Below are 22,440 nucleotides of genomic sequence, written 5' to 3' on the forward strand. Positions count from 1 at the left end.
GTTTCTTTTCCAAATATCTTGAATTTTAGACCCAACGGACGTTTCAAAACAAATTTAAAAAAGCTTCATACGAATTATGTTCTCAGTAGAGCTGTGCGATATCAGAAAGACATAAACACGATAATATTTCTGAATATTGCGATATTTATTACGACTAGTCCATGTTTTCCTGAAATATGATTCACTTGCAGAATTTGCATGCACTGAAACATAATATCCTACTGGTTATTGCAATCAAGCAATCATGAAGTCCTTTGCGACTGGCATTTTGCACACATTGATTATTAAATTCAATAATCTAGGCATCTCTAGCTGCTAAAGTTGGCTCTAAAATCAGTATGCATTAATATTACAGCACTGCATTTGCTGCTGTAATTGTTGGCCATTATATTGTAAGTTTCACGAGTTCACTGCGGAAGATGTTCACGCCTGAAATAGATTATAATATCCTAAATCTAGCTGATAAAACTGGAAGTATAAATGAGAACGAGGAATAAGAAAAATGTGGATTTATTGCGACTGTTTCTGTTTTGCTGATGTTAACCAAACTCAGTCGGTTGTAATTTTCTGATTTGAAGCAGAGCCGTTTATTTAAAACAAAACGTTACAGGAAATTGAATCCTGTCGACTACTTTTTTTTCCCCCTTAGATTAGCAACAATCCTGAGCATTTGATTTATGAGACTGCTATAGAACAGCAGTGTCTTCAGTCAGAGGAGTCTTCGGAACTGCTGTAATACAGACTGCAGCAGGAGATCCTTTCTGCCCACAGCCGTCAGCATCTACAGCACTTTGAAGAAACATGAATAATGAGTTACAACATTTACCTTCCCTCGGGGATTATGACGTATTTTTGAATTGAATCTGAAACAAATGTCCTTATGATCAACACACTCTTGTGAGTATATGAATATTTAGTATATGCTTAAAAATGTCTACCTGATACTTTTTAGCCAGGTCAGTTATCGATGTACGAGTAAATGTTAAAAATAAAATTGTGAGTAGTATGACTGACCTACTTTTTGTTAGTGCACTTAAACAAAGACTTATTCTCAAATATAACCAGAATCATTCCGGACAGATTTAAATATTTACTTGCAACTAAACCAAACATCGCTTTGTTTAGGTGCTCAAACAGAAACCTCAAGCCAAATAATGAGAAGTTTATAATTAAATTTCTTGCAGGAAGCAAAGTGTAGCCATGACTTGATGCTACATGCTGGCCTGGATCCTGGAGGAGGATCCAGCCTTGTTTTGATGAATTGTGCCATATTTACACAACATGGATTAAACGGACGATGGAGCCCTCTGCAGCTTTAACGTCAGCCCCTTCGGCATTAGTCCTGCATGTGCGTTCAGTGATGTGTGTGCAAGTTTGCGTGCATGGCACTAAATGCATCTTGTAAGGAGGGGTGGGTGCTCCATATGCACTGTACATGGACTTGAGGGCTGTTGCCCTTCCCCCACCGAAGAGTGAGTTAATTTGTCTTGCCTTCAGTGGTGGGTGGGCTAATCCTGTCTCAGTTATTCAAGAGAAATTGTCCCCCCTCTGTTTTCACTAATAGAGGTTTTAGCCCCTGTCTGAAACCCTTTTGTCCTGTTTGGTCAGTGGTCTCCAGCAGAGAGACCCTGAGCTCAGGCTTCTCAACTGTTAGTTTCTCCATGTGAGTCTCGGAGAAGATGCTGGCCCGCGCTGTTCTGGATTTGGGGACATAGCTTGCAGAAATGAATCAAATATTGAAATAATGCAATTCGGATCTGAAAGCCCATGCCTGCTTGCACATGTGTGCACCATCTTTGCTTTGGTCACGCAGTCTTTAACCTACATTTATCCAGCAGAAGCCACGAGTGCAGCTCCACTTTCTCAGCTCCTGTCACAGTTCATTCATCCTGACGATGATTTTCATTTTCCTAAGGAGTCTTCCTCATCACAAACATCATCTTGATTCCACGCTGCTCCGTTTGATGACTTCTGTTGGACACGGCTGATAAAATCTGACCCGTCCTGACAGTTGGCCCAGCCCGCTCAGGGTGTGTTAGTGTTTACAGTATAAGAACAATCCCAGCACACATGGCTCTGCCACTCAAATCCTGCCCGCTACTTGTCAAGGTAACAACTTTTTCACTGCGCTTTACTGCTGCAAAGACCCTTCACCATGGCAACAACTCGCCTTGCTGAATGAAAGTCACGCACATTCAACTTACCGAAGAATGTTGGATTTCCTTATCCGCACAGTTTGTCTATTATGACGGTCATGCTTCCCGTTCTGCCTCCCAACATAATAATTATACGCCCCTAATTATGGCGTCAGCGGCCAGGCCTGCTGCAACACTTCGTCGTGCATTCTGAGAGGAATTACGGGGAGTGTTTCTCCCCCCATTTAATAGGTTATGAAAGAGTATCCTCTGTTTGCAACGCTGACAGCTGGAGAAACCTGAACTGTGAATGGAGCTGTTAGAGGAGCGGAATGAGCGGCTGTTTAATAATAAACAGGATGAATGTGAAAAAGGAAATTCATCCGACAGACTTCACTGCATTGTTTCACTGCAGGTTTATTTGGATAGTAGACTTCAACCAGTTGTTGGATTCTATTGTTTATTAAGCCTGAGATATTTGCAGGGCTTTTCAAAAGCATTTATACTATAACGTCTTCACATTGCAAACATTACAACCTTGAATAAAGTTTATTGGGACTTTGTTGAAAGAAAGCCATGTTTTCAGCTCTCCACAATCCATGTGTGGGACACACCTAACTACTGGAAGGAAGTGTTGACGTCACATCACACGAAAAGTGAACTTTCTGGTCTAAACATTTTTGTAACGCAAAGAGGAGGAGAACAAAGCAGTTTTTTTTTTTCCTGTTCCTAATTTATTTACGTGAAAATGTCTTTTTCTTTTTTGTTTTGTTTACAGAAGGGCAACAGAAAAGGCACAGCGAGAACATGTTTCATACAATGGCATTTAAACAGTTTCCATCATTGTTTTTATGTAGGATAGAAACCTGACCATCATCTGCATAACCGTGGAAGAGCACACCATGCTTCTTTAATGTGGAGCCAAGCAGAAACAAATATAAGGCAAAGAGAAGGGAGCCTCAAACCGAGCCATGTGGTACCCCACATGATAGAGGACCTTACTAGTTCAGTAGGACTTGAACTAGTCCTTTGGTGTTTTCCTAATGCCCACCCACTGTGCCAAATGAGAGAGTAAAACGCTGTGCTCCACTGCATCAAATGCAGCAGTTAAATCTAAACTGAAAAGAACGACAGTTACCAGAGTTTGTAGCTAAAATATATATAATTTAAAACTTTTAGAAGAGCCAATTCAGTGATGTGTAAAAATTAAAACCACACTGGAAGACCTCTAAAATGAAATCCTTATGCAAAGTGTTCTGTTATTGTTTTCTTTTCATCTGTCCATAAATTGGACTCGTTCCTTCAGATTATTGCGGCTCGTGAGTCACAGATTTTGCTTTTTGTCCGTTTTGCTCTCAGTGATTCTGCCCGAGTGACTGGCCCCAGGTCTTCATTGCTGACTTATCCTCCGTCCCCTCCCCCCAACCAAGTTGTCAAAGCTCTTGACCTTGAACAGGAAGCGCAACCGATTGTTATCTTCTGGAGTCTTTATAATTTGAGTACATCTGCAGGCGTGTTTACAAGCCCAGCATCATTATCTGTGCATCACCAGCACATCTGTACACTCGTCTCTCGCGCCTTAAATGACTCGCTGAAATGCAGAGCGAGAGCACTCACGCAGTTGTTGGGCATCTGCTTTGAGTAGGCTCTAATGAGCAGTGCCTGGCTCAGCCAGAGAGATAAACAACAGGGATGGAGGCCTTGTTACTGTAGAGACAGTTTGCTATGACACCTCAGGGTGCGTAGCTCTGCGTAATTCTTCATGACAAGTCTTCCTCTAGCGCCCCATGTGACCTCGCAGGGGAGCTGCGTCTCTCCTTCCTCCCCTCCGCTGTCTCAGGTTGGCTCATGCCATGCATATTTTATAGATGATCCAGGCGTACCATCAAGCCACAGGCCTTAGGAATGAATCTCGGCTCCAGTGGAATGTTTTGCATAAATATACGCTCAGTGCATGTACACAAACCCAACAGAGTCCTGATTATACCTGCAAACTCCGTTAGCAACACCACAGCATATAGAGTTTCATGCTTGTATATCATCACATAAACAACAGATAGTTGCTGTTTTTACTTGATGTAAGCTGTAAATATTTGTACAGTAAACAAAACGGAGTTGGAAATCCAGGTAGGTGAGAGCTGGTTATGTATTGTGAATAAATCATAAGAGCTCAGTGTAATTATGATTCTCAGATTAGAATCTGAGAATGTTTCTGTGATTAGAATCATAGAAACATTATTGCATTAGAAACATTATTGAAACCATTTCTAGTCCACGGTTATATAGGTATAAATTTAAACCAGATCAGTCAGATTAAATTCAATATCATATTGCCACTGTTCATTTCAGTAAACACGTTCCTGTGTGCTGCTGTACAAATCATAGTACTTCTGAAACAATCAGCTAATTTTGTAATTGATTAATCGTGAACTTGAGTGAGTGTTGAAACTCTAAAACTGGCCATTTGTTGAAAGAACAACACACTTGGAGTATCTATTAAACCAAAACTGTACAAATCATCCTGAACAGTTCTTCAGTTTCACATCTGTTGATAAACCTTCATATGACCAATTCAATTATTTGCATGCACAACATGAATTCATAATACTTGAAATGTGATAGCTGTGGAAATATTGCATTAAAGCATTCCTTTGCAAATGCAATTATGCATGTCGTGCATTCAGTAGTTGCCGTGACGATGATGGGTATTTGATATACCTCTGATATGCATGGACTTCATGCTTCCCCATCTATTATTATTCATAGTAAAAATGCAGATTTGTTTGATGGCATGAATAAATGCCATGAAATTCCTCATTTTCTGATGCATTTCCTCCTCCTGGGTTTTCCACATTGCCGTAAAAATACTTGATTACATTCATGTGATCATTTGGAACTGTAACTGAAATTAAAATACAAGTGCATTTTATTACAAATCCTTTCCAGCAATTTTCAGTAAAATATAAAAAATATTAGTTTGTTTTTCTGTCATTTCAATGCCACATTTTCATGAGCCGACAGTTCCAAGTTATTCCTCTGAGTTTTGTTGGAGAAAAAAAATACAATTTCATTTGATGTGGAGATGAGAAAGTTGGTATTTGATGCACTGTCGGTTCAACCTTGTACATAAGTAGGAGAAAAATACTTGAATGCCCTGCTGGCCTGAGATTTGCATTTTTGATAGTTGATGTAAATCAGCCAGTGTACTGGGTCGTCTTTTCGGCGGTAGATTCATGACATTACCTTCTTATTCCTGCTCAATTTGCTTTATTCGTTTCAACAAATGACATAAATTCACCTCCTTTTCTTTCCTTTCTCCCTTTTTCATTTCCTACTCGAAGACAACCAATCAAGTTTTGCATAATTCCCTCTGCCTTTGGTGCAGCGTTATCTCCAACCTTCTCTAAAGGTGCAGACATGCTTGAAAATGATATTCTGAAGAAATAGTCTGAAAGTTTTGCTTCACTTTTGCTGTCAAATCATGTTAATTTTTGCCTCGTTGCTTGCTTTCTCCCTTATCACAGTGAGTCAATGAAGCATCCTTTAAATGACTAAAAAGCCCAGCTCAAGCCCATCTCATTCTGATGAGTGGAGTGGTTCCGTGACATTAGCTAAACAGGAGCTGCGGTCGCTCGCTGGCTGTCACATTGATGATGTTGCACACCTTCCTCATCCCCGCTGCTCTCATTTGTGCTGCTATGTGTCTTGTGTTGACAGATGACAGGATGACCACTTAACTCAATGTTTCCTCCTGTCCTTCTCCTGGACTCTGCTTCGTTTTTGCTCTGCAGGGTTGGAGAGCGGTGGTGTGACTCTGAAGGAGCCGGCTTCTGAAGGGGAAATTGAGAACTCGTCTCCGGTCATGTTGCGCTGTCACATCGATGGACACCCACGGTAATTGTCGACCTTTGCTTCTACAGCAGGTCTCTAAAGTAGATAAGTGTGTGTTTGTTGACAACACGTTCCATCCTGAGTCCTGCTCTCCTTCCCTTCCTCCCAGGCCAACCTGCCAGTGGTTCAAAGACGGAGTGAAGCTGATGGAGAGCAGCCATCAGACCAACAACAAGGACAGGACTCTGACCATCCAGAGCGCCAGTCCGGGTGACAGTGGCATTTACTCCTGCTGTGCCAAAAACGCAGCCGGCTACGTCTGCAGCAGCAGCAACTTCACGCTCACCATCATAGGTCAGACTTTATCTCTTCTCACTCTTAAAGAAGTGATGATGAAACTTATTCCTGATTCATTTGACAATATGTCAGTAAAAAAGGATAATAATAACAAATGGTCAAAAACTCAAAGATGCCTGCGACAGGTTTCCACAAAATTTCAATAACAAAAGACTCGTCCAGATTTCTGTCGTTCCCTTTAATGAGACTTTAAGGCTGTAATTCTGTAAGCTGGAACTCAATACACCTGTTGGAAAATCCCAGTGAGCTTAATGTTAGTGAGGACTGTTAACTCCACTCATCCAAAACTGCTTATAGCAGCTGATTTTTCCAAACAAAAAATGTAATTTAATATGTATGAATACGCAGTTTAAACCATCTTAGCACTACTGCAGAAGCTAACATCCATTGTCTTTCTTCTCTTTCTGTTTTTGCTTTTTTGCAACATTTAAATATTTAAGATTAACAAACAGTATAAATATCAGACAAAAACTCTGAGTAAATACAAAAAGCGGTTATCAAATTATAATTGTATTTATTAAGCAGGAGAATGCTACCTATAGTAACCTGTCTGTGCAGTAATTGCCTCATAAACATAATAACCAGTTGTACCAGCCATGATTGCTACAGCGAGCGCTTTCAGTAACAGGCAATGAGTGTTTTTTTTTTTTGTTTGTTTTTTGTGTTTTTAATTACTCTGGAGGAATTTTAGTCCACTCTTTGTAGAACTGTTTTTTTGTTTTTTTTTTTTTTTTATTATTAAAGTTTTTATTAATGTTTCAGAGCATGTTCACAACCTTTCCCAACCCCCCCCCCCCCAACACACCCTCATGAAATAAAATACACAAACAAAATAAAACCAAGCAAGAGAGAAAAAAAAAAAAAAACAAAAAAAAAAAAAAAAAAAAAAAAACAGGTCAGTGCATTACAAATCAATAAAAGTTTCACAAAAGATTAAATATCCTCGGTGTTAGCAGAAACAACCACAGTAAACAGAAGTAGTCACTCGCTAGTATTTTCCACAACAATAGGCCAGTAGTACCCTAACTTGTCCCCATGTTACAGGAGAGGAAACAGTTCCAGGATTTTTTGAAGTTCTCCATGTCATCATTTAGTTTGGCCAACATTTGTTCATATGACACTATTTCCAACATTAATTCCAACCAGTCCTTAATATTTGGAGCGGATGGAGATTTCCATAATCTGAGGATTATTCTGGCAGCCGTGACCGTCCCCACCTGCATTACAGTATTTTGGTGTTTTGACATATTAGGCATCACTGTTTGATCCCCCAACAAGCAGAGTCTTGGTGACATAGGTATCCCTAAACCTATCCACTTTCCAACGTACAGCAATACTGTTTTCCAGAATGGGAAAATTAGTTTACATTCCCAGAACGCATGTATAAAGGTTCCCGGGTCAGTTTTGCATTTCCAACATAGGTTATTGGTGAGCAGACCCATTCTATGGAGCCTGGATGGAGTGAAATAAAATCTATGTACAATCTTATAGTGTGTAAACTTCCCTCTTGATTCTCTAATATATTTCCCGTTATTTGATAATATTTTCAACCATTCTTCATCAGTAAAAGTGCATCCAAGGTCCTGCTGCCAGATAGTCCCCAGACTTTTACATATATCACTTTGCATACTATTAAACAATTTGTAATATGTGGATGCTTTATATTCAATTCTACTTGAGCCCATATATTCTTTTATTGGATTATCTTCATATATGAATTTGTCTTTAATAATACAGTCTCTAATTTGTAGATATTTCCAGAAACTATCCTTCTTTATATTGTATTTCAGCATGACATCTGAAAAAGACATAAAAACCCCTTCTGTATACAAATCATCTACAACACGTATTCCCTTCACAAGCCATTGTTCCCAATAGACAGTTTTCCTTCCGATACAGATGGATGGATTCAGCCACAGTGAGGAGTACAACTGTTTTGAATGTGACATCTTGCATATTTTATGTGCCTCCTTCCATACTGATTTAGAATGTGCTAATATCGGATTTGTGGGAAGAGGTTTCCTATTATCTGTTTTACTATGAGAAAGAATATCTATCGGTCTAAAGGGGTTAACCAATTCTTCTTCAATATTCATCCAGCTTAGTTTAATTTCTCCCTTTTTAAAATACTTGGACAACTTAACCATTTCAAATGCGAGATTATATAGTCTTACATTAGGGAGGGCCATGCCCCCTATATCCTTTGCACACCACATTTTCTTAATGTTGATTCTGGGTTTCTTCTTGTTCCAGAGGAAGTCCTTCACATAAGCCTCATACTGTTTATAAACCTGGGAGGGGATGTCAACTGGCACCATCATGGACACATAATTGAATAAAGGGGCTATCACCATTTTTATTACATTCACCTTACCCCATAAAGAAAGTCTCAATTTCGTCCATTTATCAAGATTAGTTTTTATCTTCTGAAGAAGCGGTTCCATATTCAGATGCATTATTTCCTCTAAATTTGGGTGGAGTCGTATACCTAGATATTTCATACCTGAAGGGACCCACCTAAAGTTAAATGGTGTAATATCATTTGAATGACATGTTTGGGATATGGGCATACACTCAGATTTGCTCCAATTAATCTTATATCCTGAAAGTTTTGAATATGATTCAACACACTGTAATAGGGCTGGAATAGAGACGATTGGATCTGCTATAATAGCTAAGATGTCATCCGCATACATAAGCACCTTGTGCTCTTTCCCTCCTGCATGAGTTCCTTTAATTCCTGGGTTGACTCTTATCGCCGTTGCTAGTGGTTCCACAACCAGCGTGAAAAGCAACGGGGATAAGGCACATCCCTGCCTTGTCCCTCTGGAAAGATGAAAAAATTTAGATAGCTGACCATTCGTCATAATTACTGCTTTTGGCTTCGAATATAATATTTCAACCCATTTGCAGAACCTAGACCCGAAACCGAATTTCAGAAGTGTTGTTTTAAGAAACCCCCATTCCACACGGTCAAAGGCTTTCTCAGCATCCAAAGAGAATGCAGCAACAGGGACTGGATTAGAGCGATTCAAATGTATTAGATGAGCAAGCCTTCTCATATTATCGGTTGAGGACCTGTTCTTGATAAAGCCTACTTGATCTTCATTTATAATATGTGGAAGTACTTTTTCTAATCGCGATGCTAATGTTCGTGTTAATATTTTGCAGTCTACTCCTATGAGACTAATAGGTCTGAAATTAGATGGATCTGACACATCTCTGTCTTTTTTTGGAATAAGTGATATCAGAGCCTCATTGAAAGTATCAGGTAAAAAGCCTGAATCGAAGGCTTCTCTGTATACCTCATGTAGTACTGGGGTTATGGTGTCAATATATTTTCTATAATATTCAACCGGCAAGCCATCCAGGCCTGGCGATTTCCCAGGTTTCATAGACAGGATCGTACTTTTAATTTCTTCCAAAGTGATAGGAGAATCTAATTGTTCTTTTTGTTCATTGGTAATAGTAGGCAATTTCATTGATGAGAAAAAAGCATTAATTTCTTCTGTGTCAGGTTTATCAGTAGATGTGTAAAGGTTCTTATAAAACTCTTCAAAGATCCTATTTATATCTTTGGTTGCGGTGAATGTTTTACCATCCTTCTTAATTAGTGGGATGTTGTTGGAGTTATCCTGTTGTTTAAGTTGTCTCGCTAATAACCGGCCACTTTTTTCTCCACCTTCATAATATTTAATTTTAAGTCTAAATAAGGCATATTCAGCTTTTTTATTATATAGTTCATGTAACTGATACTTAAGATTACAAAGTGTTTGATATAGATGATTTGAGTAACTCCGCGCTATTTTCTTCTCTAACAAACGTATTTCTTTTTCCAACGTTTTTTCTTTCCCATCGTTTTCTTTTTTAACTTTTGCTGCATACGCAATGAATTTTCCCCGTATGTATGCCTTTGACGCTTCCCATACAGAGGCCATATTATCTGTGGAGCCAATATTTACTTGGAAAAAAAAATTAAGATCTTCTAAAATAGAATTACTAAATGCCGCATTCCGGAGTAGCGTAGTATTAAGTCTCCAACGTCCTTTTCTTTCTTTTTCAACATTGAAATCTATATGCATCTCAACTGTACCATGATCACTTATAATAATTGGTCCTATTTGACAGCCCATTACTGACTCCACTAATTTATTAGATATTAAGAAGAAGTCAATTCTAGAATATATCTTATGACTATGAGAGTAAAAAGTATATTCTCTCTCACGTGGATTTACCAATCTCCATATATCAACTAGATTCCAGTCTTGAGCTAGCATTTGGATTGCAGCCCTGTCCTTAGGTGAAAGTTTTCCCCTTACCAAACTTTTGTCAATAAATCCATCCATCACCTGGTTGAAATCGCCTCCCATGACAATATGTCCCTCAGTATTTCCTAATATACTATTAATTTCATGAAAAAAGTCGGGTTCTTCCTGATTTGGTGCGTAAATGTTACAGAGGACAATCCTAATTCCATTCAGCAGGGCTTCCACACATATGAAGCGCCCTTCCTTATCGTTATGTTGTTTAAGCATAACAAAACTTATATTCTTATTAACAAGGATCATTACACCATTTCGCTTACTAGAATATGAGCTGTGGTAAACTTCACCCACCCAACCTCTTTTAAACTTAGCAACTTCTTCATCCCCACTTGTATGTGATTCTTGAATGAATGCAATATCAGCGGCTTTGGATTTTAGATAACTCAAAACTTTTTGTCTTTTAATTGGATGCCCACATCCATTAACATTCCACGATATTATGTTGATATATCCCTTAGGCATCTTTTATTCTTTGGTATACCTTGCGTGGTTTGAACTGCCACTTATCGAGGTATATACACATCAAAATAGTAACTGATACTGACAACATTCGTAAACTTAAATAAACTGACCTGATATACAAAAAAGAAAATAAATACAACATAGAACTCAGTAAAGCAGCAAGGAACATGCTGCCGTTTTTAGTCCTTTCCTTAACCCCTCTATCAAACTTGGTCCGTGGGACGCGTTGAAAATCGTCCTTTGGCAACATAACCATCCGAACTCCGACGCATAACCGACCTAAACTTTACATAATGTTTTAGATAAATATGCACCTCAAACAATAGCATCTGTTTTTCACTTAGCTTGTTGCAGGAACCTTTCAGCCTCTGCATTGTCCCGGAATGTCTTCCGTTCTCCCTTCCAGGTGAAGACGAGCGTTGCTGGGAACAGCAGCCGGTGTTTCACCTCCATTTCCCGGAGGCGTTTCTTTACAGTGTTGAAAGCTCTCCGTTTCTCCACCAGCTCCTTCGATAGGTCTTCAAAGAAAGATAATTTGCAGCCTTCCCACTCCATCCCACGCTTTTCTTTGGCCATCTGCAGCAGCTTGTCCCGAGCCGATGATCGTAGAAACCGAACCAGGATGGTTCGGGGTGGTTTATTGGCCTCTGGTTTGGGCGCCAGTGAGCGATGGGCCCGCTCCACTTCAAACTCGCTGCCCGTGAGGCCGAACCCCTGAGCAATGATCCTTCCCACATACTCGGGCAGATTTCCTCTCTCTTCCTTGTCTTCTTTCAGTCCCACCATTCTTACATTGTTCCTCCGACTCCGGTTTTCCAAGTCCTCAACACGCTCCCAGAGAGTCATCAGTTTCTTGTCACATATCTCCACACATTTCTCCATCTGAGCGTTGGTGTCTTCCATGACGGATACTCGCTGTTCAACTTCGCCCAGCCTGATTAGAATATTTTCCACGGAATCTTTAAGCTCTTTGGTTGTTTCTTTAATCGAGACTACGTCTGCCGCCACAACATGTAGTGTTGTGCTCATTTTCCGTATTTCTTCCATGAGGTTGGAATCCGAATGTTTCTCTTCGGCACAGCTCGGGTTTGTCAGCAGGTTAGCCGGAGAGCTTTCAGGTGTGGGGCTGGTCCTCGCTGCTAGCTTACTTCTCGTTGCCGCACCTTTGAAAAAATTAGCTTTGTTGCTGCTTGACATTCCGTCGGTGAGCTATTAAAAATCTGGCCTCTTGTGAAGATTATAGAATTTTGGCGTGTCGAACGTATTTCTATCCTGTGAGCTGAGAGGTGTATATTCATAGTAAATGAGAGTAAAATTTGTCGGTTTTCAGGAGCTCCGCTAGCGTGCTGCCATCTTCCTCGGCGGTCCCACGTGACTCCTGTAGAACTGTTTTAATTCATTTCAGGGTTTTCGCTGCCTCTCAATTGGACTTTGACTATGCCTTTCCAAAATCTCCTTTTTTGTTGTTGTTTTTAGTCATTCAGAGATGCGCTTGCTGCTTTGGGTCATTGTTCTGCTGCATTGCAAAAAAGATAATGAGCTTAAGATTAACAATTGAAAGACAGAAATTCAGGATTTATGGTTCCATCCAATGCAACAAGTCAATTGGTTGTGAAATCGAACTAAGAAATGCTGTCATTTCTTGATTTTCACCTCAAATGATGAGTTTATATTTGTTTGATCTGAAACAATTATTTTTTTAAATCTCTTAAGAGGCAAATACTTGTTTACAGCACTGTGGACACAGAAATGTCCAGTATTTTTTAAAGTGTAATATCTTTTTTTTGTCGTCTTAAACATAAAAATTACACATATGACAAAATATAAATACATTTTTTTATTCAACAATGTTTTTTTAAAAAAAGTAATTAGAAATTTAAAAATATGCCTTTCTGTTATGTGTGGCTCTGGGTCACCAATTTAACAGATTGGCTCAAAGTGCTCCAGGCAAATCCCTGAGTTGGAGATAAAGCTGTAAAATCCTAACATTCACTCACATTACTCTTTCTTTTTTTTTATGTGGGTTTTCTCTGCCTTTTTCCAAGTCTGCTGCTGCTGCTGCAAATGAAAGGAGAGGAAGTCGGTTTAAGCACCATTAGTGACGAGAGGAAGCCCTGAAAGAGCATCTAATGAGATTATAAAAGAGTGTACTTGTACCTTCATTTCCCGCCTCCCACGCAGACTGAAATATAAACATAAAAACGTGCAAAGCGAATAATAACTTGATATCCTGAAGCGGAACTGATGATCTGAGTGCAGCGGCTGCTTTCAGACAGTTTGCTGTTCAGGAAGGCTGTTTGTTTTCCTCCAGAAATCTGTTGTTTAACCCATTATGTGTGGCTTTAAAGTTAATCCAGCAGCATGTCTGTGCTGGAGAAACCTGACACCCTTCTTCATTTTAATTACCCACCTGTAAGACTCTCAAATGCTGCGATAACACCTGCATGGGGGGAACAAAACCCAACAAGCTTCCAGTTACAGTCTTGCCGCCGTCGGCCTCTCTAATAGGCGTCATTGTGAGAAAAAGCACATTTATCCTGTTTTTCCTGTGTATTGAGGCCATCCCACTGATTTCTTGGGTGGGCCAGGTGTTCTCTGACTACACACCTTTTTTTGTTCTCAGTTTTTCCAGAACTAACCTTGAGCCTTATCCCAATGCTGCCTCTGGCACGATTCCTCCTCCTCCTCCTAGATGTGAAAATTTGATGTTTTGACCCATATCTTTAAACCTGCAAATGAAAGGATTAGATTTAGGAATATTTTCATGCTTCGCCTCCTGTATGGAGCTCAGCAGTTTTCAGGTTTTTATTTTGAGTACAATACTTCCCCTCAGGCTTGTATTGTACAGCAAATCTCTTCCTTTGGCATATCAGAGTAAAGTTTACCCACGCATGCCTGTTTGGAAAATTATTAAATAATATGGGCTCTACCAAGTTTGGGAGTCATTTAGATCTCACCTCCAGATTATTAACAGTCACATTTTGATAAATTGATAAACTGCTTTAAAAATGAGTACAACCCTGCTTCTCTTCTATTTTTTCCCCATGTGCTGTCCAGCAGCATAGAAATCAGAATTGTTGTCGTCTGAGTGCCACAGAGAGGTCACAGATTTACTTCACAAGAGGAGCGTTATGGCTTTTACCATAATGCTCCACTACAGAGAATACAAGAAAACGCCTTAGAAGTCACTTCTACACCTGCAGAAAGAGAGAAAAGCAAACAATATATCCACTTATAACAGCTTCACTGAAAATTACATAGAAGAGCCCAATTTAGATCCAAACACCTGTGTGTGATTATTCTTACGGTTTATCTGTGTGACTGTTAAGTAGGAAAGAGTTCAGTAATGATTGTGAAAGCAATTGTTGCTGCAGTCAGAACCTGTTCTGCTGCTTCCGGATGTAAACATGCATGTGTTTGTCCGTCTGTCTCACAGATAAGAGCGTCCCGAAGCCGGTGGTCACCCCTGAGAACCAGGTGGTGCTGAAGAACGAAGAAGCCATGTTCCACTGTCGGTTCACTGCGGAGCCTGAACCCACCTTGGAGTGGTACCATGAGAACGAGCTGCTGGTTAACAAGTCTCGGTAAGTTGCTTCCTCAAGTCGTTTCTTCCTCTTCTACTCACACCGGCTGATTGTCCAGATTTCAACTCTTTCTATCGTTTCACAACACAAACTTAAGCATCCGCCTTCCTAAGCTGCTCCACTTTCTAAGTAGAAACCTGTGCATTATCCTCGTGGCTCTCTTTCTCGAGCTTTAGACAAATTGCTCATCGAGGGAAGCCATAGCTGTAACAATGGGCAGTCCGCCATGCATCACTTGAACAAAGCCTTTCTCTGCAGTCCTCCTGTGTTCTCACAGTGAGTGGAAAAGCCCTCAGGCTGCAGTCATCTCACCAGTGCAGCCATTATAAACACACAGTCCATTCGTTCATATTTTGTCCCATTCCAACCTAAAACTTGACTTTCACTGGGATTTTATCAACCATAACACAAAGTAGAGCATAATTAAACCTCCCACATCCGAACTCTGTCAACAATGACAATGCAATTTCCACTTGGGAGTTTTTAGCCATTTGACATTCTTATAATTATAGTAGTCTTTTAGAGAAGAACCGTACAAATGTACATTTTTCCTCAGCTCGACACGTAAGCGTCCCTCAAAAATGTTTTTGTCTACTGTAGATTAGAGATGCACAGTATAGCTGAAAAACATTTATATCGACTAATATGAAACGCTTATAATTATTGATACGTTTTTTTGTTTAAAATATCAGAAATATTGCCATATCGGCAACATGGCCTTTTCTGTTTTACCCCATGCAAATTTTTACGTTTTTGAGCTGTCACATGGTAAGTTTCAGGGTGAAACTTGAAACTGCTGCTGCACAAATTACTCAAAAGGTTGAGCAACTAAAGCGTTTCCTCTTTTCACTTTCATATATTTCTTTAACCAGCTTAAATATCTACTATAGGAAGGGACAATTTTTTATTTGATTACACAATTATTTGTCAGAATAATAAATGATATGAGGCCTGTCAGAAAAAAGTCAATTTTTCTGGACAATAAATTGTCCCAGAATTTATTGCGATAAACGATAATATTGATGTCTTCAGACCATTTTCAGTTACCATTTTGATAATGGCATAATAATGCGAATAAATACAATAAACTTCAATTTTGTAAAGACTTGACACAGGCACTGGGACATTTTCAACCAAAAAAAATAAAATACACAAGACCAAAATCATAAATACAATGGATTATGATGTCACTGTAAGCAAAAATGGCCTTCAAAAAATAATAATCGGAATAGAAATGATCAAGCCCATTTTAATTTTTCCTGTGATTAATTGATTATTGCTTGTTGCGGCAGGCTTATCGATTACTAAAATAATCACTCACAACATCCCTACTTTGTAGTTACGCATTTGTGTAATAAACAAAAGGCATTGATGGCACGATTGCAACACAAAATTGTGTTTGATTCCTCTTTAAAATATGCATTTGTTGGTGGAGGAATTCCCAGGCAGCGTTGTGTTTTGTGTATTCTTGTTTGTTGATGTGAGCTGATTGTAACCCCAGAGAAATGCAGCTCGATGTGGGGAACAAGACTGTTTAGATAACCCTCTGCACATTTTGTTTGACTATCGGATGAAGATTGTTTTTTTAGATGTTTTGAAATCAGGAGAAAATCGACATGTTAAGCTCAAGGCCGTTGTGCAAACTGTGAAGCCGAGTGTTTGTTTATGCACAGGGTCCAGCAGAGCTATGAGGATTTTTTTTTAAGGAAAAAAAAGTCTGTCTTGACTTATTTTCTTGTGAGGTTATTTTAGAGGTTTCCCTCGGAGTGAAGTCGGTTTCATGGCCGTCATGGGGGGGAAAATGTACTCAAAGTCCCGCAGCTCATTTCCCTTCCTCTTTCTCAACAACGAAGCCAAGATGACAGAAGTATCGCTGCCGCCTCAGGGATTCAGTCAATCCTGGACAATTCTTCTTATAAAATAACCCCAAAAGCTTTTTACTTTTCATTATATTAGATGTTGTATGTTTTTTAGTTTTTTTTTTACAAAATCCACAGTAACTTTCTCATCAAGCTGTGATGAGCTGCTGATTTGCCTTTAGCGACACTATCACATGTGAGATTTCCATCTCACTCTGGCTTAAGGTCAGTCTTTAATTACTTTGCATCCTTTCCATCACTCACACTGAAACTGCCAGCTACTTGGGTCCAGCTGGCAGCCTTCACCCCCTGAAGGATAGTAGTTTTATTTTTAATTATAGCAGGATGTGGGAAGCTTTCCTTTCTTTTACTGTATACTTGTTCTCAGTGGGATGTTGGTTTTTGTTCTACTGTTCCTTTGAGACGTCGGTGATTGTTTTTTTTGTGAATCAGCCCAGTTCAGGCAGGATGATCATACTTGTCAAGGATGAAGGAATTGAGCTGGGAATTTCTTGCTGATGAGTTTGGGTTCGTTGTGCAGAACATTGTTGTTGCATGTATTGGTATGCAGGCAGGGCGGCTGTCCAGGCTGCCTGGGCTGCAGAGGCTGGAGTTTATCAGCAGTTTCCAGGTCCGGATGAACATGAAAAAATAGATTTACATGTTCAGATCTTATTCTGTATTTTTCTTTACATCCATCCATCCATTCATCCTTTGGTCTATTCATTAATATCTTCTATTGGTCTATTCATCCATCCATAAATGGCTTTCGTCCATCCATTCATTTCTTGCATCATCAATGTCTTTCATTTATCCATCCATCCATTCATGTCTTCCAATTGTCCATCCATCCATCCATCCATCCATCCATCCATCCATCCATCCATTGTTCCATCGATCTATATTTTGATCCATTCTTTTATATATACTTTAGTCCTTATCTTTCGTCCGTCCATCCATGTTGCATCCATCTATATTTTGGTTCATCCGTTGATCCATCCTTATATAATACTTTTATCCCTATCTTCTATCCATCCATCCATCCACCCACCCTTCCTTCCTTCATTCTTTCCAGACCGCTGTAGAAATATCAGCAATAAATTCATGAGGAACTTTTGCATTTGCAGTTTTAAAATGGCCCAAAAGATGAACCAAGAGCTCTGAAAATTTAAGTCTGAATTGGTATGAAATTCTCACACCCAGCGTGTGTCGGAGCCCTGGTCAGGTTCTGTCGTATTCATGCACCGATCTCGTCTAAATCGTCTGTTTTCATCTGTTTGTTCTCCGCAGCGTGTCCCTGCTGTCCAACGGCAGTCTGCTGATCACACAAGTCAAACCCAAGTACACAGGAACCTACAAGTGTGTGGGACGTGGCATCGGAGGATCCGTGGTTACACAGACTGCATCTCTCCAAATAGCTGGTACACACATGCGCACACATTAAACTGCAGCTGTTCAATCTGTGACGGACAAAAACCTGTGTTTCTGAAATCCGAGGAGGGCTTATGTTACCCCCTGACCCCGTCCACGAGTCTGCTCTGCACTCCACTCCTTTCACTTAGAGCCAGATATCCGTGATGATGATCAGATTCCCATACGGACATCCGGCCCTGCTGGATCCATTATGCGGCGAAGACGCCAGTGGATCACATTATTTCCAGGTGTTTTCCAGACTTGTTCAGACCAATGAGCTCTCTCCAGAGTAAACAACACCTGGAAGGCAGAGATCATCAGTAACAAATAACATCCTGGTGTTGCTGAAACAGGCAACGAAAAGACGAGACAGAAAAACACCATAAAAATGTGTCATAAAGCTCATCATTTTCCAAATAAAAGTACAAGTACAGTATGAATTTGTATTAGAGTCCAAATACATGAACTTGGAAAAACTCCCTACAGAATAGTTTTAATCGGCATCAAGCTTCTCATCTTGCATTTTCTGATGCATGTGCATGCAAGTCCAGCATTGCTACTGAGCTAGGGGTTGGAATTTCTAAGCATTTCAAAGTCCTGATCACCTGATTGCTTTCCTCTTTATCCCAAAGGTCAGGGATTAACGAGAAATGACTGAGTCTGCAGTTTTAACCCACAGAACCACAGATCCATATAAACGCCACATTTCCCAGCTGGCAGCACATGGAATTTTGTGTCACAGTAATAGATAGTCCCATTTCTGCTCCACCTTCTTCATTTTTCAGCATTTCCCAGGTCTGGATAAGTATGGAAAAAGTAAATGATTGGACAAATTGCTGTATTTCCTGACTGTATTCCCTATCCCATTGTTTAAATATTAGTCATTTTCCCTTCCTGTTTTGTGTCTTTCATTTCTCTTTTGTTGGTGCGTTTTTCCTTTCCTTCAACCTTAATTGTGTCTTTTGATTTTTCCTTCCTTGTGTCCCCTCTTATTTTTCATTCCATCCTTTCTTCCTTTCTCTCCTCCCTTATTTACTTACCTCATGCTCTGCATCCTTATGACCTAATTTATTTCCTTGCTTGTGCTGCTTAATTTTATTGTTTCCTTGTGTCCTACCACCCTATTTTCCAAGTTTTTTTCCTTATCTTTTTGTCCTTAATTTATCTTTCTTTTCATCCATCCTACTTCCCTTTGTGCTTGTTTCTTTCTTTTCTTCTGCTATTTTCCCCTCTATTTGTCATTTTGTTTTCCCCTTTCCTTACTTCCCTTCCTTATCATTCTACCTTCATTCATACTTTCCTTTTCTTTTTTTCTGTGTTTGTTTTTTCTCTTTACTTTTTTCTTATGTTTTTTCTTTGTTTGGTTGTCTTTCTCTTTTATTTTCTTTCTCTCTCTCTCTCTGTCTGTCTCATGAAGTATTAGTGACTTGTATTTGGGTATTAATGCTAACAGCAGATGAAGGTCTTGTGACCTGTAACAGATCTCATTGCTCCTTGTATTTAGGGGCTGCTGATTTTTGGTGACCCACCAAACAGAAGTTAATCCCCCTCTAAGTCCAACCTGTTCTCTGTTTGTCTTCCTTCCACTGGTTTCTGCAACTTGCTCCTAAAATCACAGGACTTACTTTAACAAGACAAGAAATCCCTTAACTGGGAATTAGTGTTGCTCAGGGCCAAATTGAAATGCTTCAGTGACTCTGAAAGCAAATCAATGATTAAATGGAAATCAGTTGGAGCGTTTTAAATCTCTACTTCACGCTCTGTTATTTCCATCTCCCTGCTCTTCACTGCAGACATCGGAAGCATGTCGCCAAAAATGTCGAGGGTGTTCACCACTGACACCATGCAGCGGGTGACCTGTTACCCCCCAGCAGGGAGGCCCGACCCCGAGGTGTGGTGGGAGAGGGAAGGTCACAGGGTGCCCACGGAGGGCCGGGTGTACCAGGAAGACCTGGACCTCGTCTTCAACCGGACGAAAGAGGGAGACTCGGGCGCCTTTACCTGTGTGGCCCAAAACAAGGCTGGGCGCAGAACCCAGGATGTCACGTTCACCGTCGCAAGTAAGTTGTGCTTTAAACAGGGAAACATTTTGGAGCTACTAATGCAAACCGACGATATTTGAATGAAGACGCAAAATAGATTTCACAAAAGGTAAAGTTGGGATGGGATTAAGCAGATATCTTTGAGATTATTTATCTCAAAGATATTCCTGTATGTCCCTGTAAAATACAAACAAAAAAAATATTTGTTATGTTTATCGTCGGGGAACATTTTGTCGATGCGGCCATTAAAATTAGGAAGATATTAAAATACTAAAACCCCAAGTTCTTAACTTTGACAGCTTTTTCTTTCACAAATAAGAATAAAAAATAAAAACACATAAGTGGAAATAAAATGAAGTCATAAAATGTTATTTTATTTCATGAAGAAAAAAACTAAATGGTTCCTTTAAAGTATAAGTAAAAAAAAATACAAGAATTTTAAATAACAGTCATTATTTTAATGCTTTGATGAGCATAATTTCCAGTAATTGTGGTGTGATTTCTTGTGTTTGAATAGTATTCTACTCTTAAATCCATAATATTTTTTTTGTTTGTTTGTGTTTTATGACGGAAAAAGTCCAAAGGAAACCAAAAAATAATTATTTTTAGCATTAATTTAAATACAATTTGATCCAAGATCCATCCGAGGGAGTTAGATGTACATGGTGACTATAAACTGATGTTGCATACTGATGACTCTCTGTGCCGCTACAGCTCCCCCGGTCTGGGTGTCCAAACCTCTGGACAGCAGCTTAGACGAAGGTAAACCAGGTTACCTCCACTGCTACGCTGAGGCCAACCCACAGCCTGAAGTCACCTGGTACCGGAATGGCATGGAGATCATACCTGAGGTTTGTTGTCACTCACAGCTGTCTGCTTTTCTTAACAAGGTTGTTGAGAAGTCACACATGAAGCTTTTTTTCCCCTCTTCATTTTGCCGTCCAGGACTCTCGTTTCAAGCTGTTTCCTAACGGCACCCTGAGGATCAACAACGTGGAGGTGTACGACTCTCAAATGTACGGCTGTGAAACCAGGACCGTCGGCGGCCGCCTGTCTGGCCAAGCTCGAGTCACTGTGCTGGGTAAGCTGCAGGAGGAATGCTCTAATGATCAGTACGGCCATTTAAATTCCTTCTCTGCTGAAAGGTTGTGTGAAATGGGTGAAATCAAAATACTTTTTTTTTTTCCAGAGAAGAAGCAAACACGGGTTAATACCTGAGGGCCTGTGTGTTTGCCTGCTAAATCAGGAATCTGTGTTTTGTGGGCTTTATGCAGGGACACCCACAGAGGTGTGAAACATGACTCATAGATGGCGGGTTTGGTCCAAGCTGGAGTTTTAACACCTTATCTCCATTATGCATTCCTGTCTCCTGTCGTAGAGCTAAACCGTGATGGATGGTCAGCATGTTTACTTGATCTCAGCCTCTGATAGGCCACAAATCATCAAGTTGTGTGACATTGTTGCTGCAACACCATTTGGTCACATTTGTCCCTTTGTGACCACCAATTTGTGTTTTATTGGGATTTTATGTCATTCTAACTTTTTAGAATGACTTTAGCTCACCTGATTGGAAAACATCTGTGTGTAATTTAATTTCATTTTAAATCCAGCTGTTCCGGGAACAAATGGAGGGAGCTGCTTCAAAATCAAACTATCTGGCGTATCTGCAAAACTTTGTGTAACGATGCATCATTCGGATCTCACTATCCCAGCTGAGAAGCATGGTGGTGGCAGTATCATGATGCATCATGATGCTGCCACCAGAGAAGCTGGTCAGTCTTTCCGAGCTGCAACTTTTAGATGCATCCCTCCTTTTTGATCAAAGCGCATTCATGTTAGAATGGCCTAGCCAAAGTATGAGTATGTGAGATGCAGTGCTCTGTCCAATCTTACATTTTTCCTCAGTGGTTCTCAATAACTATGAATAAAGAACCCGTTTTTGATTTTAAGTATGGATATAATGACTAATGCATGTGTTAGCAGATTTTTCATGAAATAATCATATTACATTTCTGTGGAAATGTAATATTTTTTTAAATCTATTTTCCCTGGAATTAGGTTGGAAATTGTTTACTGTATTTATATATTTTTGTACATATTTTTAAGAAATTTATCTACCCCTCTTTTCTTTTTCTCTTTTTTTATGTTTTTCTTTATTCAAATACATTGTTGGTTCTTTAAAGCACCTTAAAAGGTGCTTTAGTGTCCTCATATGAACATTGACTAACATGTAGGCGTCTTGACGTTGACAGTTAAGCAGTTAAAAATGACAACAATTTTCCTGAAGTAGATGTTTCTCCAAATGTTTTACAGGTTTTTTTTTTTGGTCGTGTAACATTAGCAGCTCTATAAAAAATTTATTTATCTGGCCTGGGGGTGAAAATGGCTGTTTGGATTGTAAATGTTGCAGACCACTGAGCTATGAGAAAAGA

At 39.7% G+C, this 22,440-nt stretch overlaps 1 protein-coding gene across 2 annotated transcripts in view; it reads left to right on the forward strand.

Moving 5' to 3' along the window:
- Positions 1–22,440, forward strand: part of ptk7b (protein tyrosine kinase 7b) — an 85,084-nt gene that overhangs the window by 51,712 nt on the left and 10,932 nt on the right. For both annotated transcript variants that reach the window (XM_008430295.3, XM_081616208.1), the window contains exons 3-9: positions 5,927–6,029; positions 6,136–6,320; positions 14,547–14,694; positions 17,844–17,974; positions 19,760–20,026; positions 20,723–20,859; positions 20,954–21,089. In XM_008430295.3, coding sequence (XP_008428517.2) covers positions 5,927–6,029; positions 6,136–6,320; positions 14,547–14,694; positions 17,844–17,974; positions 19,760–20,026; positions 20,723–20,859; positions 20,954–21,089 — 1,107 coding nt within the window. The remainder of the gene's footprint in view (positions 1–5,926; positions 6,030–6,135; positions 6,321–14,546; positions 14,695–17,843; positions 17,975–19,759; positions 20,027–20,722; positions 20,860–20,953; positions 21,090–22,440) is intronic.

This window comes from Poecilia reticulata, chromosome 15 (assembly GCF_904066995.2).
Source record: "Poecilia reticulata chromosome 15, P_reticulata-male-v2, whole genome shotgun sequence".
NCBI lineage: Eukaryota > Metazoa > Chordata > Actinopteri > Cyprinodontiformes > Poeciliidae > Poecilia > Poecilia reticulata.